The 15,374-nt window shown below is 36.8% G+C and overlaps 1 protein-coding gene across 3 annotated transcripts; it reads left to right on the forward strand.

Annotated features, from left to right (window-relative positions):
- The first annotated feature begins 3,797 nt into the window (after positions 1 to 3,797).
- Positions 3,798 to 11,752, forward strand: LOC117115676 (monocarboxylate transporter 2-like). 3 transcript variants are annotated; one of them, XM_033259583.1, is made up of 5 exons: positions 3,798 to 4,996; positions 6,452 to 6,679; positions 7,777 to 7,920; positions 9,217 to 10,038; positions 10,466 to 11,752. In XM_033259583.1, exons 2-5 carry the CDS (start codon positions 6,478 to 6,480, stop codon positions 10,627 to 10,629), a joined length of 1,332 nt encoding a protein of 443 aa, XP_033115474.1. In that variant the 5' UTR covers positions 3,798 to 4,996; positions 6,452 to 6,477; the 3' UTR covers positions 10,630 to 11,752. The 3 variants fall into 3 exon arrangements, with proteins under 3 accessions (XP_033115474.1, XP_033115472.1, XP_033115473.1); XM_033259581.1 differs by having other exon boundaries at positions 3,799 to 5,135; XM_033259582.1 differs by having other exon boundaries at positions 3,799 to 4,826.
- Positions 11,753 to 15,374: the final 3,622 nt, after the last annotated feature.

Genomic DNA, 15,374 nt, shown 5'->3' on the forward strand with positions numbered 1-15,374 from the left:
CATAGTAAATAACTTGGTGGCCGACGATCGTATCGGGAAGATCGGCGATACGCTCTGCTGCTGCTGCCCTGCCCTGTTCCTATTTTGGGCGGTTAGCCCTACACGGTTGTACTGATTAAATAATAATGTTGTAACTGTTGAAAATGCCCTATTTTCATTTATTTTTTTATATTACTAGGTAGGCCTAACAATTGGGTATTTTTTTTTAAATGATGATAGGCTCTAGGCTAGGTCCAATGTGTAGGCTAGCCAGCCTTTGTTGAAAGGGCACTTCATGAAAAGGGGGGTTCGTTCGCACCCAACGAACCCCCCCCCCCCCCGGCTACGGGCTTGCTGAGTTACCTTGAATATCATATACCACTTATAAAAAATGATAGAAAAAAAACAGATATTAATGCCAGGATAACCCCTGATAAATGCCAAGATAAAACAAACTATACAAAATTAGGAAGGCCAATAAAATCTGGAATTGAATTAACATTTTTACTAAGCTATTTACTGGCTACTAACACTAAATCGATCAGGAAACTAATCACATAGCATATATAATTCAGATAGATTATTTAAATAAAAATTCCCGTTTTTTTAAGTAATCCTACTTGCAATGTTTGCTGGCACGTAATAGGTAAATTATAATGAATCTATAATAATGGTCTCTAAAACCTAAGGTTACTGAGGGGAAAATTTAAGTAGAAATTTGTAAAGATTCTAGTACTGCACTGCCTGTACCTACGCTACTGCTAGTCACACCATTACCGAAACGATTAGGCCTCTCAAGTAGCAGAAAATTTACATCGACATCTTGCGCTTCAATGTATCCTTATGTAATGATTTATTCATCTACAGTTGAGGATTATATAACGAGGATGACATTCAAAGAAAGATTATATTTTGCTATTTAGCATTAGCATATAGAAAAGAAAGCAGGCTATAAGGGTCATGCCATGTTTGACCTGCCGTGCTGGATAGTTTGGCTTTCTTTTGATCTCATCATTATGCGATAATTGCCCTTTAACCCAAAAGGCATTGACAAATGTCATCAATCATTCTGTAATTGCAATGCAGAATGCAATAAATATTTAATCAAATAATGTTTACATATATTTACATTTTCAAGCAGTATACAATTACACGAACCACGGTTATACCATGCAAGGAAGTATAAGCTATAGTATCCTTTTTTGAATAAGAACCAGTAAAATTTTGCCAACAGATCAGTGAATTCTTATTTTTTTATCATTTTTTTTTGCGATTTTCGGCTCAAAAAGTTCTTATTTTGGCCTTCCTTTTGCACACTTTTCAAACAGAAAAATTAATATTGTTTAGCAGAATTTTACTCTACTGTATTATAGAGGATTACCATGGAGGAAAGATTGTCACACCTACTGCAAATAAGGTACAGATAAGAGTTGTTGGTGTTTCTATTTTTTTAAATAAAAACCTCGTTTGAAATTTTACCTCAGACTTAATTTGTTCTTATTTTCAGCCTCATTGTTCTTATGTGTTATCAAAAAATTGTACTGGAAATTTAGAAACAACGCCCAAATGAACAAAAACAATTCTTCGGGGAAAAAAATTGATAGACAGAGCAGGGAGGTGGGTAGAGACATGATGTGTGCTTTATAACGCCAATTTCCCCGACAAGCACAGTCTCCACATTGCTATGCTTAGACTACTTACATCATGGCGGTATAAACATACATTTTTATAGGCCAAGGCCTACACCGCCATGCTTAGATCAAGAAGTGGTAGATTTACAGCAGGAAGGTGAAAAGTGCAGATATTCTCCCACGCATGTTTGCAAGGATATAAACATTATTTTAACACGAACCAAGGAATCCACAATTAAATAAGCACGCAACAGATCTCCGTTCACCGACGATCCGCTCCGACATTCAGCCGATTTGCCTACCGATTTCCAGACGATCCTCTTGGTGCCTTAAAGTCAGGCTCCGGAGGAAAAACATTTTTTGATACGTTGTAGAACTGATTTTTCTGAGACAGAAAATAGTTGTTTGACGAAAAACTGAGCAACGTTGAATGACATACAGATTTTTTTAATATTTAAAAACTGGGGGAAAAAGGTGTAAAAATGGGCTGTTACGCCCCCTTTCTCCCAGTTTTTAAATATTCAAAAATCTGTATCTCGTTAACCGTTCCCCAGGTCCCAGCTCAAAGCTAATTAACATCATCAATAATTATTGCCTGATTTCCCAAAAGAAAACTATTTGATTTTCCAATTACTATGCGTGACCTCAGTAACTATACCGGAATTTAGGGTGTGTTTCTACTGATAGACACAAAATAATCGATTTTTTAAAACCGTATTTTTAATGAGTACCAGACAGCCTGCTGGCGTTGCAACTGCATTTTTTATTTCTCGAAAATCGGTTTTCGTGACGGAAATTACGTCACCATTTTGTTTATACAACACGTTGTTTTCCTAACTGTATAGGATAGTATCTTTCTCATTCCTGTCATGATGAAAAGGAGTAAGATACCTGTCTCTTATACACATCTAGATGTGGGGCGAGAAGGCAAATGTTTTCGGCTGTGCTCATCGGCACAATTATGAACGACGACCAAACGAGGACAACGGTAAGCCCAAAAGAGCAGAGAGTCATAGGCCCAATATCCCTACTGATTATTTCTTTCCAGTAGAAACAGGCCCTTAGAAATGGATAAATTATATTGTAATTAGATCAAGGTCTTTAGATGATATTACGATGTGATGTGCACTAAATAATCAGTATGCCCTAAAAAAATATGAAAAAACAGCATTAGATGGGAATCGAATCCACGACTTCCAGATAACTAACAGAGAAATGACGCATAAATAACGGTCATATACTAGGCCTCTACAATTTGAAGAAGGCCATTTGACATTCATTCAGTTGAACTAATGTAATTACATACTGCTTAATGCGGTGTTTGAGTAATAAGGCCTCCTAATTATAAAATAGCAACAATTTTTTTGTGTGTGTGTGTTAGAAAATCAGGTATAATGTTACAACCAATATTGATGCGAGGCGGCCACAATATTTATTGAAATTATAAGCCATGAAATACTCACACTATAGCCAGAGCCACTTTTCAACAGTTGCAAGCTGGGGTAACCAACGAACCATTCTGCAACGCTTATTCTCTACTACGTAATTTTAATAAACTTTAGGGCAGGCCTAGGTATCGACTTTGTATGATTTTATAGATAACGAAAAAGGGGGAAAAGAATATGGTGAAAAGAATTAATTAAAGATAATAGGCCTATATATGAATATATATATATATATATCATTATATATATACACGTATATATATACACGTATACATATATATACATGTATATGTATATATATATATACACATATAATATATGTATACATACAGTATATATTATATATACATAATATATATATAAACGATTTATCTATTATATTTTCAAGACAATAACAACATCCTCCCACCAACCTAAACAAGCATGGCATTGCAGTATCCTTATCCATCTTTCCACATCCGGAAATAGATGACTGAATTTTTTACTCTTTAACGATTGCGATAAAACAAAATAGTGATGAATAATTATATAGCCTACAGTATATTACACTGACTACTGAACTAGGTATACCAGGGAAGTATAAAGGTTACACACACCTCTACTCACATGATCAATTATTGAAAATGTACAGAATCATAATAAGTACTCCATAGCCGTCAGTCGTTGGCTTCTTTATGTCGTCATAAGTAGCATCGCCGTTGACAGCTGAAGCTAAAATGAAAATGGCCTATAAGGATTACAGTACTGTACATGTACTGCTACACAACGCCACGCATTCGAAGATGATGATAAGTATGGGAGGCAATCGCCGCAAAAAGTAAGTGAAACGTAAATTAAAACGTACATTTAAAAAGCAACAGCGTCAGCCAACTTCCACAAATTAAAGTCACAGTTTCTTTTTACAAAACGTCAACGTACTGTCACTATTGAACAAGTTTTACTTTTTTTAAGGGAGCAGCTTAGCTCAGTCGGCCAAATCACTCATATTTATTTTTGTCCTAACATGATGTTGAAAAGCTTTTAATTTTGTCGTTTTCAACATGAGGTAGTTCAACTTTTCTAAGCACTTTTGGTTAATTCTGCTTGGTAGTGCGCTGAATCTTGTTCCCAATTAAATTCCATCAACTCATGCTCTTCTTCAACTACGCACGCAAATTTAAAAGAGTGTGTGTGATAAGTTGCTTTTAATCGGATTTGAGTTACCATCAGCAGATATAGCAGAAAGTTCCGGGTTCGAATCCCGATTGGGGAAACCTTTATTATGTGAATCTCTTAGATCCCGTTTCGTCGTTTAAGATGCTTGTAAGAAGAGGGCGTATCAATTTGATCTCGGTTTCACGTTTGTTTGCGTCGAATACTAGTGTTGTATACGCACACCGTATAGAGTGTGAAATTAGTTGCCTCCAATCGGATTCAAACTTCCAACGAAAACTAGCACCAGTGGCCGGTTAAGACTGATAGACAGTAGAAATACCTCGGATTCAATTCCCGTTTAGGAAGATTTTTGTGATATTTTCACACTGGCAGATTCCTCTTCTTTACTGTTTACAATTTATGTAGGCCTATATTCGAATTATAAAGCATTACCACAAGACTGCTTAGAGGTTAACCCCATAGTTATAATACTGTAGATAATCTTTATGATTGCGATTGCAGAACTTATGTACACAAACTGATAGTGTACGAGCGCTACAGTAGCTCTAACGACTCAACTGCTATAGCCTACAATCGAAATTATTATCCCGGAAGAACGATGCAGCCGTTGTCAGAGGTCAGTGTACTAAATCCATTGTTTTCCAAACTAATAACTACAAAAAAATATGACAATTAAAACAGGTAGAACGTAAAGTAGTAGACCATTGGCTGTTAACTCTTAACGGCGTCTCTCAGTTTTTCGCCTACCTTTGTATTACGACATTCCTCCAGCAGCTCCACTTTAAGGTAACGAAGCCATATTTATTAGGTTATTCGTAGGCCTACCCTGTTTTTTTTCTCCAAAGAAGTACAATCAGGTCTTCAATGGTAGGATCATGTCTGAACGATACCTTCTAATGGTCAGGCCCCTTCTTTGAAACACAAGGTAAGTGTAGATATAGTTTACTACTAAGTTGTTCTAATCCGCATGTGTGAGATGGTGGCTTATAGAGGTAAATATGGCAAGCCCAATTGTCAATTACTAGTGATCTAAGCAAACTACTTAGCCTACACCACACTGACATGTTCTATGCAAATTTAGTAAACGGTGATACTGAGTCTAGGTCGCGCTGCTTAAGCCTACTTGTTAAAACAGTAATAAGTACTACTACTAATACTGCGGTACTACTACTACTACTGCTACTGCTAAACTACTAGTATTTCTAGCCTCTGTGTTGGTGTTGCAACAAATGCCCATAAGAAGTAGCCATAGGTTTGCATTATTCTCAAGAATAATTTTCAATTCATTTATGGAGTTTAAAAAAAACAGGGCCGGCGGAACGTTTTTCAAAGTGGGGGGGGGGGCACTTATAAGCTTACGCCACTGTTTATAAGATGAATCATGCAGATCTGGAATCAAATCTAGGTGGTAGGGTCAACATTCCTCCCCAGGGAACATTTCGATTTCTAGATGGCGGGAAATGAGCTTTCCCGACTTCTGAGGTGTCTTTAAATTACTTTTATGTTCTTCAAAATTCAAGGTTTTCCCATCTTGAAAACGGTCAGGTAATTTTTTCCCATTGTTATTACAGTAAATAGGGCTTATGTGTGTATACATACATAACAATTAAAAAAATGAGTAGTTGCATACGAATTTTCCATGAATCGATGAATCCCAAGAAGAAAGGGTGGTCCGGGGGTTTTCCCCAGGAAAATTTTGATTCCTAGATGGCGGGAATTGAGCTTTCCCGACATTTGAAGTATGTTTTAATGAATTTTATGTTCTTCAAAATTCTAATTTTCTAATAGCAAAAAAAAAAAAAAAAAAAAAAAAAAAAAAAAAAAAAAATCAGCTCACGGGTCCTGAAAAGGTAGGTATAGAATTCTTTTCTTTTTCCCCTTTTTTTGTTTGCCCAAGGGAGGGGTCAGGACCCATGACCCCCTCCCCCAGATCCGTCAATGTGCATTGCGAGAAAATGTAACTCGGTCGGGTACTGGATAAACATTCTCTTTCCCATCCTTCTTCTTCCCTCCTCCTTTTTTTTGCATTTCCGATCATACAAAATTCTCCAGACATTATATATTTTTCGCCAAAAAGTGGGGGGGGGGGCGCCCCCCGGCCACCCCGATTCCGCTGGCCATGAAAAATGACGCGGTGCATGGAATGAGTTAATGCGGGACAGAACCTGTCCCTCTGCTAAATATTGCCATTATGAGTCCTTAAAAAATGGACGAACATTATAAGTTTTTTTCTCATTTCAGTAACTGATAGGCATAGGCCTATCAAAATGGCGTTCCCTCGATGTCCTACAAACGTTAAAAAGAATCTTCCGATGCTGCTTGCCATACCCCTTGTGCACTTCCTAACCTTCGGACAAACTGATCCTTTCTTCGGCGTTTTCTTGGTGGATTTCAAAGAGAAGCTTGGCTGCAGTTCAGCAGCAATTGGTATGGCCCACAGCGTCTTTCTTGGATTCAAATATCTTCTCGGTTAGTATACACTTTTGAAAAAAAACTCATCCATGATATCTCACATACAGTAAACTTTAGTATCCATCCCGTAATATCCCTCTAATCATAATGAAAATCTTTCCCCTATTTTGGACAAAAATTCAGGTATGACCTACATCTTATGCATGAACGCACTAACCGCAGAAAACTCAAAATTCGTATCTATTGGCCTTAAGCGCGTGACGTCATTCATAGAGAGTGTAAAAACAGTTCTGAATACAAAATTTTAAAGAAAAAATTATTAATGGTTATTTAAGCAACTAGCATAGGAGTTACATGCCAAGAAGGCTTAATTTATGAGCTACTTGACCGCTCACCCCGAAGTTTAGCGACCAGTTGTTGCAGAGTTATGGTAAAAAGAAGCAGGAAGTATACACCAAAAAACACTATAATTTTAACCTTTTTCCTATGCAAAAGCATAAGAGGTAGTCAACTTTGAAAGAAAAATAATCACCCAATTTTGCATTATTGTAAGAATATATAGATGATTATAAAGCTTAAAACATCTAGTTTTATAATCCGATCGCCCCAGGTTGCCAAATGAAACCATTCAAATTATATTGCCGATTTTGTGCAAACGTGTCCCGTTTTGACTCATTTACTGCGTTAAGATGTGCAGTGAACCGTTCAATGAGCAGATGTCTTCAAGTTTTCATTGTAAAGACGCCTCCAATTAAAAACCACCTTTCTGCGGCCCCAAATTAATGAGCGTCTATCTTTAGTTTTTAAAACATTTTTTTCTAAATAAAGACCAAGGCTGCTAAAAACCATGAAAACCCCGATCCCAAACCGTAGTCTTCAAGTGGAGGGAACCTGTATTACTATTCAAACAGTAAGAATTCCTCGAGGGGCGTTTTGCTGCTCGTCCGGTGATACAAACTATCATGTGCATACAAAACGAACGTGGAACCTCCTCCGCACTCTGGGGAACATTCGGTGAAGCTAAATCAGCACGTAACTATCTAAATCATGTGATCAACACAGAATTTAGGCCTAACCAATGTCTATATGTATACATTCACACCAGGGAACTGTTCCCTGATTCACACTATTAAATATCTTTCAATTCCTTAAAGGTCCCCTACCAGTGATTCTGACAAACAGATTTGGAAGCCGGTTAATTATCATTCTGGGATGTACTATGATGTCGAGTGGTCTCATGTTGACGTCACATGCGTCCAAACTCTGGCACGTATACATTTCACATTCACTTATTACGGGTAAGTGCGTAAAGTAGACATGTATTGAATTACAGTATAAGGAAATCGAGTTAGTTATGCATCGTTAGAACTTTAGCAACACGATTAATGATAATGTCGCCGTGACAAATTTGAGGGTTTCTCAGTTACCGATGGTGACTCCAATGAGATGGAGGTAGTACACCCGACTGGAGCTAGAAGGAAAACAAAGCTAGTCGTGTTTAAACAAACCAATTTAATTACGGTATAAGTTTCTTTAGTGTTTTCTAGTACCAAATTAGCGTTTTGAAATTAGGAATAGAACTATATCCTTTACCTACTTAAAATAATTGTATTATTTGCAGTGATGGCACCAGGATCTTCCCGACGGATGGGCGAAAGGTCCCGACGGGGGGGGGGGGCTTGGCGAGTGAAGCGAGCCACACATGGCTGGGGCCAGGGGGAGCACAGGGCCCGGTGGGGGTCCAAGGGGCTTCGCACCCCACCCCGGAAGCCACGGATATATGACAAATTATGGCGAATTTTTATTACTTATTTGATAGGTATCAAGCTACTATAATATGACTTCATGTATGTTTTCAAATGTCGAAATCAGCTTCCAGAACTAAAAAACATTTTGAATAAAACAAGAAACAAAGAGTATACAATGTAATCATCTGATGTATTTTCAAATCCTCATTCTTCAAAGTGGAATTCTACATTTTGGAAATTTTGCATGAAATTTGTCAACCACGCTGCCAAGGTCGAGGTTGCTTCCTCTATCACGAATTATTACAAGCATCATGAGGCTATCCAAACGAGCATTTGTCATAACAGGACGCAAATCATTTTTAATTAGTCTCATGGAACTATTATAATTATTATAATTATTATTATTATTATCATTATTCTTATTATTCTTATTATTATTATTATTATTATTATTATTATTGTGATGGAAAGTTAACACAAATAGTTCAATGAAAACAATATCGTGGCTAAACGAATACGGTATTACATATAAATATTATTTTTTAAATTTGTTTATTCCCTGACAAAATTTACTCGTCTTCCCCGACCGGGGGGGGGGGGCTAAGCTTCAACGACAAGGTGAGGGGGGTTTTATTCCCCCAGCTCCCTCTGGCGCCACCACTGATTATAAGGCATATTACTATACTCTATCATTAAATGATTGAATATACATTACTGATGGTAAGTAAGGGAATCTTTTAACAATGTTTTATTGAAATTATAATTACATTATTTGTACCAGGGAAGGGACCAGTTTGTACGAAACGAAACAATCAATGAAAGCATGCCATATATTTCTTCTTCCAGGGTGTGGTTCGTGCTTGGTATTCCAAAGCGTTACTTACGTCATCGGTCACAGATTTGATAAATCTGCGTCGTTATACTTTGCACTAATGTACGCCGGGTCATCAACTGGATTTTTCCTCACCCCTCTGTTTTGCTCCGCAGTCAGAAAATGGTTTGGTTGGCAAGGTACTATATTGATTCTAGGATCAATTGCAATGAATTCGATACCAATAGCGATGATAGCATACAAAGTTAGGAGGGTCAAGACTACACAAAAATATACTTCGGAGACAGGCGTAGATACGCTAAACGATTTGGTGCCGTCACTTAGATCCCAAACGGAGGATGGCGTGGATAGCCAGCCGGAGAAAATACATACTTTAAGCTTGTTTATTAAGTTCCCGCGACTTATGATTATGATTATCGTGCGACTACTAGCAGAGTTTGGTTTTTCTGGCTTTTTTGTACATTTTAATGCCAGCATTATTTATAAAGGTTTTCTAGATGAAGACGCGGCTGTGGTCTTCTTCGCGTTTGGCATCGGCAGCTTTGTTGGTCGACTGGGCTCTCCTCTTCCTGGATATCTCGGAATTATCTCCAACTATAAACTATTTACAATTGCTTTATTTGTAGCTGGTATTGCTATGTTCTCGTTCAACGTATTAATGACATTAACTAGTCTTGTTCTATCTGCATTAGCGATTGGCTTATTTATTGGCCTATATTCAACATTGTTTCCAGTTGTTATGAGGAGTTGTGTTTCAATGGATCGATTTAAAGATGCCTATAGTGTCGTCGGAATACCGGCCGCGTTCGCTTGTATATTTGGAGGCTATGCTATGGGTAAGTTACGGTTGCAGCGGCAGTTATCCTTTTTAATTCAATCTCTACTTTTTAAATAACTTTTTTTTTCAAGAACATGTACTCACAATGTGTGAAGAATTAGAGGCTTTATTGGATTCGGAATTCGCAACAAAGCCTCAATGGCCTAGTTGGTTAAGAGGCGTCTAGACAGCAGAAGGTCCCGGTTCAAATCACGGTTGGGGACACTCATTTTGTCACACTCACAGATTCCTTTTCTTTTATGTTTAAAATATATTTTCATGCCCAAGACGAGTTAGAATTTATCTCTATTAGCCCTGTCTCTTATACACATCTAGATGTGTATAAGAGACAGGAAAACAATATCGTGGCTAAACGAAATCTAGATGTGTATAAGAGACAGTATATATATATTACAATGTTAATACTTTTAATGTATTTTTTACAGGGGTAGTATACGATATCAGTGGTTCTTACAATGTGTCGTTATTCATAGCTGGCAGTTGCTTTCTACTTAGTGGTAGCCTGATGCTGATGACGGATTTCTTTTCAAAGCTGAAACGAAAATTGTTTTTTAACGAGATCACTGGACTTGACACAGCGGTTCTATAAGGTTAAAGTAATAATTGAAAACTCAGGGCACATCTGATTATAAGGTTAATATATCTTTTAATGTCTGATGGGTGAGCAAGGAATACAACAGGCCCGTGGACAGGGGTGCACAGATGCGGGCACACCTTTCCAATTCTCAAAATGCCCACTTTTTAAAACCTATTATTTAACTGAAATCGTTCCCAATTATCGCGAAATGATATATGCGTTGTATTTCATTTTTCAGCTCTTCTAATCGTTGAATTTTAAGTTGGTACGAAATTTGTTGGAAATCAGCTCCGGTAATTGTAGATTGATCCATATGAACAAAAAGCATAGTTATGTAGGCCTACAGATACAGTGGACATAAAACCTTGATTCTTCTGGTCCCTAACAACACTCAAATGAATGGAAACCAAAATAGAATTTTCACGAATTATGGGTTTCAGAAATCCATTAAATAAGGCCCCCACCAGGGATATGCTGGACCCCGCACCCGAATTGCCTACAGTTCTCAAATTTATTAAAATAAAAATGCAAACCTTCCTTTATTTGAAACCATTGACTTATTAACGTGTCACGTGTTGGATACAATGGAATTAACTTTTGTCTGATGTGTCTAAATATAGCTAACATTTGAAAACTAAACTACCATCGAGACATAAACAGAATCTATCATCATTTGTCGCTTCAATATCTCATTTGCGCGACCTTCTTCTACACTAAGGACATGATTAAATAAACAAAATTTATTTTAACAAAGGGTACTGTAATAAATAGCCATTCAAAGTAGGCCCTAGGTCAGTGTCCATTAGTATGTATGAAACTCAAAGTCCGCTTGTTAAAAATGTTAAATCTATGATTCCAGAGAATACGTTCTCAATCTATTTTTACAATTGTGTAAGAGTGCATAGAATCTGCAATAGATATAATATAAGCAACATGGGCCGACCGAGCCAGGCGCTGGGGTCCAGGGGGTAGCGAAGGGAACCCGGTGGGGGTGTGGCGTGAATCCCCTAGTCGCTCCGGTGTTTGTAGCCTTTTTTGATGTATTTTATTGTCTTTTTTGGCACAATTGAGTTCTGAAATTTGTATCGTGATTTGACAAAATAAGCGTAATATTGTAATTAAGTAATACTTTGTTCGTCTGTAACCTAATTTCTTGTTACACATTGTTTAATGTTTATATTATATTATATAAAACAATTTATTAAATAAAGTTTAAAACTTTAAATTAAAAAAAGACCAAAAAAATGTTTGTACCCTTTTTCTAATTATTACTGTTGCATGTGTTATTTGTATTATTGACAAAATTACACAGGATTATGAAAATATAAAAAAAAAAAATAATAATTTTGGCGTCTTTTGGTGTATTTTTAAGATCATGATAACATTTAAAACGCATTAATTCACATTAGGCTGTTGCTTCGACTATAGGCCTACATTTCCCCACTACTGTATGCTATGTTCTGTACTTTATTGAAGAATGCTATTTAATGATTTTTTTTTGCTCAGACAGAGTTTGAGGCAAACGTCAATGAAATTTGATAATTCCAACGATCTACCACTTTTTCCATATTTTTCTCAAGTTTTTAAATATTCAAAAACCTATTCCTCATTAACCACTTTTCATCTCATTAATCAAGATTTTTGTCAAAGTTTAAGAAAAATAATAGAGAGTTTTCGATGCACGACGTTAACCTTAACTTTAACGTTAGTACCCAACATGCAGCGCGATGGCTCCGCCTCTTTTGTAAACAAATCCGCATGCGCAAACCCGTAACTAACGTACGTCGAGCACGTAAAATCCTGAAATTAACGTACTCCGCAACGAATAAATTATGACGTCATCCGTTAAGGTTAACGTCGTGCATCGAAAACTCCCTAATAAGAGCATGATAACTTTTCTAGTGTCTATTGCACATTTTCTCTTCTTTTTACCATCGTACTGGCACACACATTTTATGCAGTTCGCCCAATAGTGCGAATCATGATTTTTGCTCACAATCATAAGCATGCACAGTAAAGAACTTCGTAATTATTGAACTGCCCATGCGTGTAATGAAAAAAAAATCGCATTTTGGTCGAATTCGCCTAGTCTCTAGTGGAAAGAAACGAGGCCGTACGAGTACGAGGGCACATAAGCGCCGGCACGTAAACAATAAGGACGGAAAAGAATACACTGTATTTATTTTGAATTACTGTAGTGTTTATTCACATTCGGGATAAAATTATTAGTTTTTATTTCGTTTTACAAAGTAGGCATATCAGGTTTATGTGTGTACTTTTGTTAAACTAATCGAGTTTGACTTGCTGCCTTACAAATTTTCAATTGTAGGCAGGCCTAAACCAGCGGAAAATTTCGACCTGGCCTCAGGTCCTCCTCAGCCTATATATAAAATCAACTTGGAAGTTCCATAGGTTAGGTGAGAGGAAATATAATAAAACTTAAGTAAGTATTTATTTGGAAATTACACCTTTATATCGGTGGAAAACACAAAGGTGGTGCATCTACAATGTACATCTTAAAAAGAACAAACAAAATTAAAAACAGAGAATTAAACAATTAACTTAACAAAATACATAAAGGTCTACACTAACAAATTGAAATTGGCAATTAAAAAGTACTACTCCAGACAAAGAAAGACCGACCAGGTGACTATAGAGCAGAATTTATAATATTTATATATTCATTTATTTGTTTCTTTTTACTACAATGTTAGGCCTGTAGTATACTGTATTTAGCAAATTTTATTTAAATCAGAGGTTTGTAGGTACAGTATTTGAAATAGATACCATGAGAAATGGATGAATGAGCTATCTGGGAAGTCACAAGGAATATGCCAATCCAGCTCTCTTTGTATATGAAGCGACATATGAACAGGTAAATTAAATTAAACAAGTAAATTATAAACAAAGAATTATTAAGCTATTAACTAAATAAATGAAATACATATACCCTTCTTACACATTTTAACAGGCAACTCTACATAAAAAAGAGGACCACCAATCAGGTGTCAATAAAGTGCAGTTTAGTTTTTGCAACACTACTGTACCATGGACCTATTAATTGTACTAAGCAATTCTTATTTAAAGCATTAAGGAAGTAGCCATGAATATGGCAAACCAGCTCTCTCTCTCTCTGTGTATGGGGCATTATTTCCAAACCTAAAACAGTATTTCATAAAAAATATAAAAATAAGCAAGTTAAAGAATGAAATTGAAACAAAATCAGAATCTAAAAATTTACTTTACACACGGTAGTACAACTACCGGACAATTAAATAGGTTCATTTAACACAGCATTACGTAAGGCCCATAATATACATAACACATTGTTTTTCATTATAACATGTTTCAACATTTGGACGTTTTAAGGCATAATACTCTGAAATCAACGCATTTTTTTTTTAATGGATTTATTTATGCATTCATTTAGATAAGTACCAAGGACTCAAAAACTGGGCTTTTGAGTTCAGGTGCGATCCATGGACCGAGGGTATACAGCTGAGTTCGAATATCTTCTCCAACCCTAACCCATTGTATAAGATATTCGACCTCAGCACGACAAACCCGCGGTCCCGGTTGAATTGCACCTGATCTGCCGGGATTTGAGAAAGAGTGAAAGAAATATTCGTATTTGTGAAGTAAACTAGAGGGTACATTAGTTGTTAAATTTTCAGGTGTGGTCCCAGCTAGCAAAGCGACGTTGGCCCAACGTTGGTAAACGTTGGCAAGCGTCGGGGTCGGATATCTGACGTTGGTACGACGTTGGTGTTTGGTTGCAAAATTTGGTCGGAGAGGTAACGTCAAACCAACATTGGAATTTCACGTTGGCCCAACGTATGAATATATTTTCCAACGTTGGTAAGCCGTCGTAAATATTCAGTCTGACTACGGACGTTGGTACAACGTCACGATTTGTTACTGGCCCGACGTCGGCAATCTACTAAAAATATGGTTGGGTACTAACCGTTGGCCCAACGTTGGCTAGAGGTTGTAAATATTAGATGTGATTGTAGACGTTGTCTCAACGTCACAGTACGTTGTTGGCCCGACGTCGGTAAATGTTTGAAATGGTGGTTTTAGACAGTGCCCATCAATGGAAGGATTTTAATACTTAGGAATGGAAGTTAGCGAAGTCCTTGGCTTGCTTAACCGTTTTTCTTCGATCGTCGCTTCCAACCGTCTAGGCGCGTCTAGCCTAAAAATGGCCTACATCAGGTCGAGATCCATGAAAAGTCGTATATAAAGATGTGTGTTACCCACATCTTTATACTTGCACAAGTAATTAAAATTGTTTATTGAGCAGATTAATCACACTGATAAACAATTGTACTACATTCGGCTGATGCACGGTCATTTCAGCAGCCATGGTTACACATAAAAAGTTTAAAAAAAGCATGTTGTAGCTAGGTAAGTAGTAGGACTATTGCTAATGAAACTATATGGCCGCCTAGGCTAGGTAGGTAAACATATCTGGCTAAACGACATATAATGTATCTAGGCATAGTTAGGCTTAGGCCTATGCCCTACTACTACTACTACATTTTACAGTTCAGTTAATAAAATTTCTAGCAAGTGGGGACTCTTGAATCGGCCTGCAGCTGGACTTGTGATAGTTACCTATGATCAGGCTTAGTGTTATAAATATGCAATTTTCATTAGTCGTTATACATGTTAAAAATTATTATTGTTAATACCGGTAATAATAAATATAAATATATAATAAATATATGGCAACAATATAAATATATAACAACAAA

The sequence above is a fragment of the Anneissia japonica genome, unplaced genomic scaffold (assembly GCF_011630105.1).
Source record: "Anneissia japonica isolate Jap-2015-1 unplaced genomic scaffold, ASM1163010v1 scaffold288026_len309160_cov177, whole genome shotgun sequence".
NCBI lineage: Eukaryota > Metazoa > Echinodermata > Crinoidea > Comatulida > Comatulidae > Anneissia > Anneissia japonica.

Coding starts and splice junctions, on each gene's coding strand:
- LOC117115676 (XM_033259583.1), top strand. CDS start 6,478: ATGGCGTTCCCTCGATGTCCTACAAACGTTAAAAAGAATCTTCCGATG. Junction 7,921..9,216: donor TTCACATTCACTTATTACGG/GTAAGTGCGTAA, acceptor TTCTTCTTCCAG/GGTGTGGTTCGTGCTTGGTA. Junction 10,039..10,465: donor ATTTGGAGGCTATGCTATGG/GTAAGTTACGGT, acceptor TATTTTTTACAG/GGGTAGTATACGATATCAGT.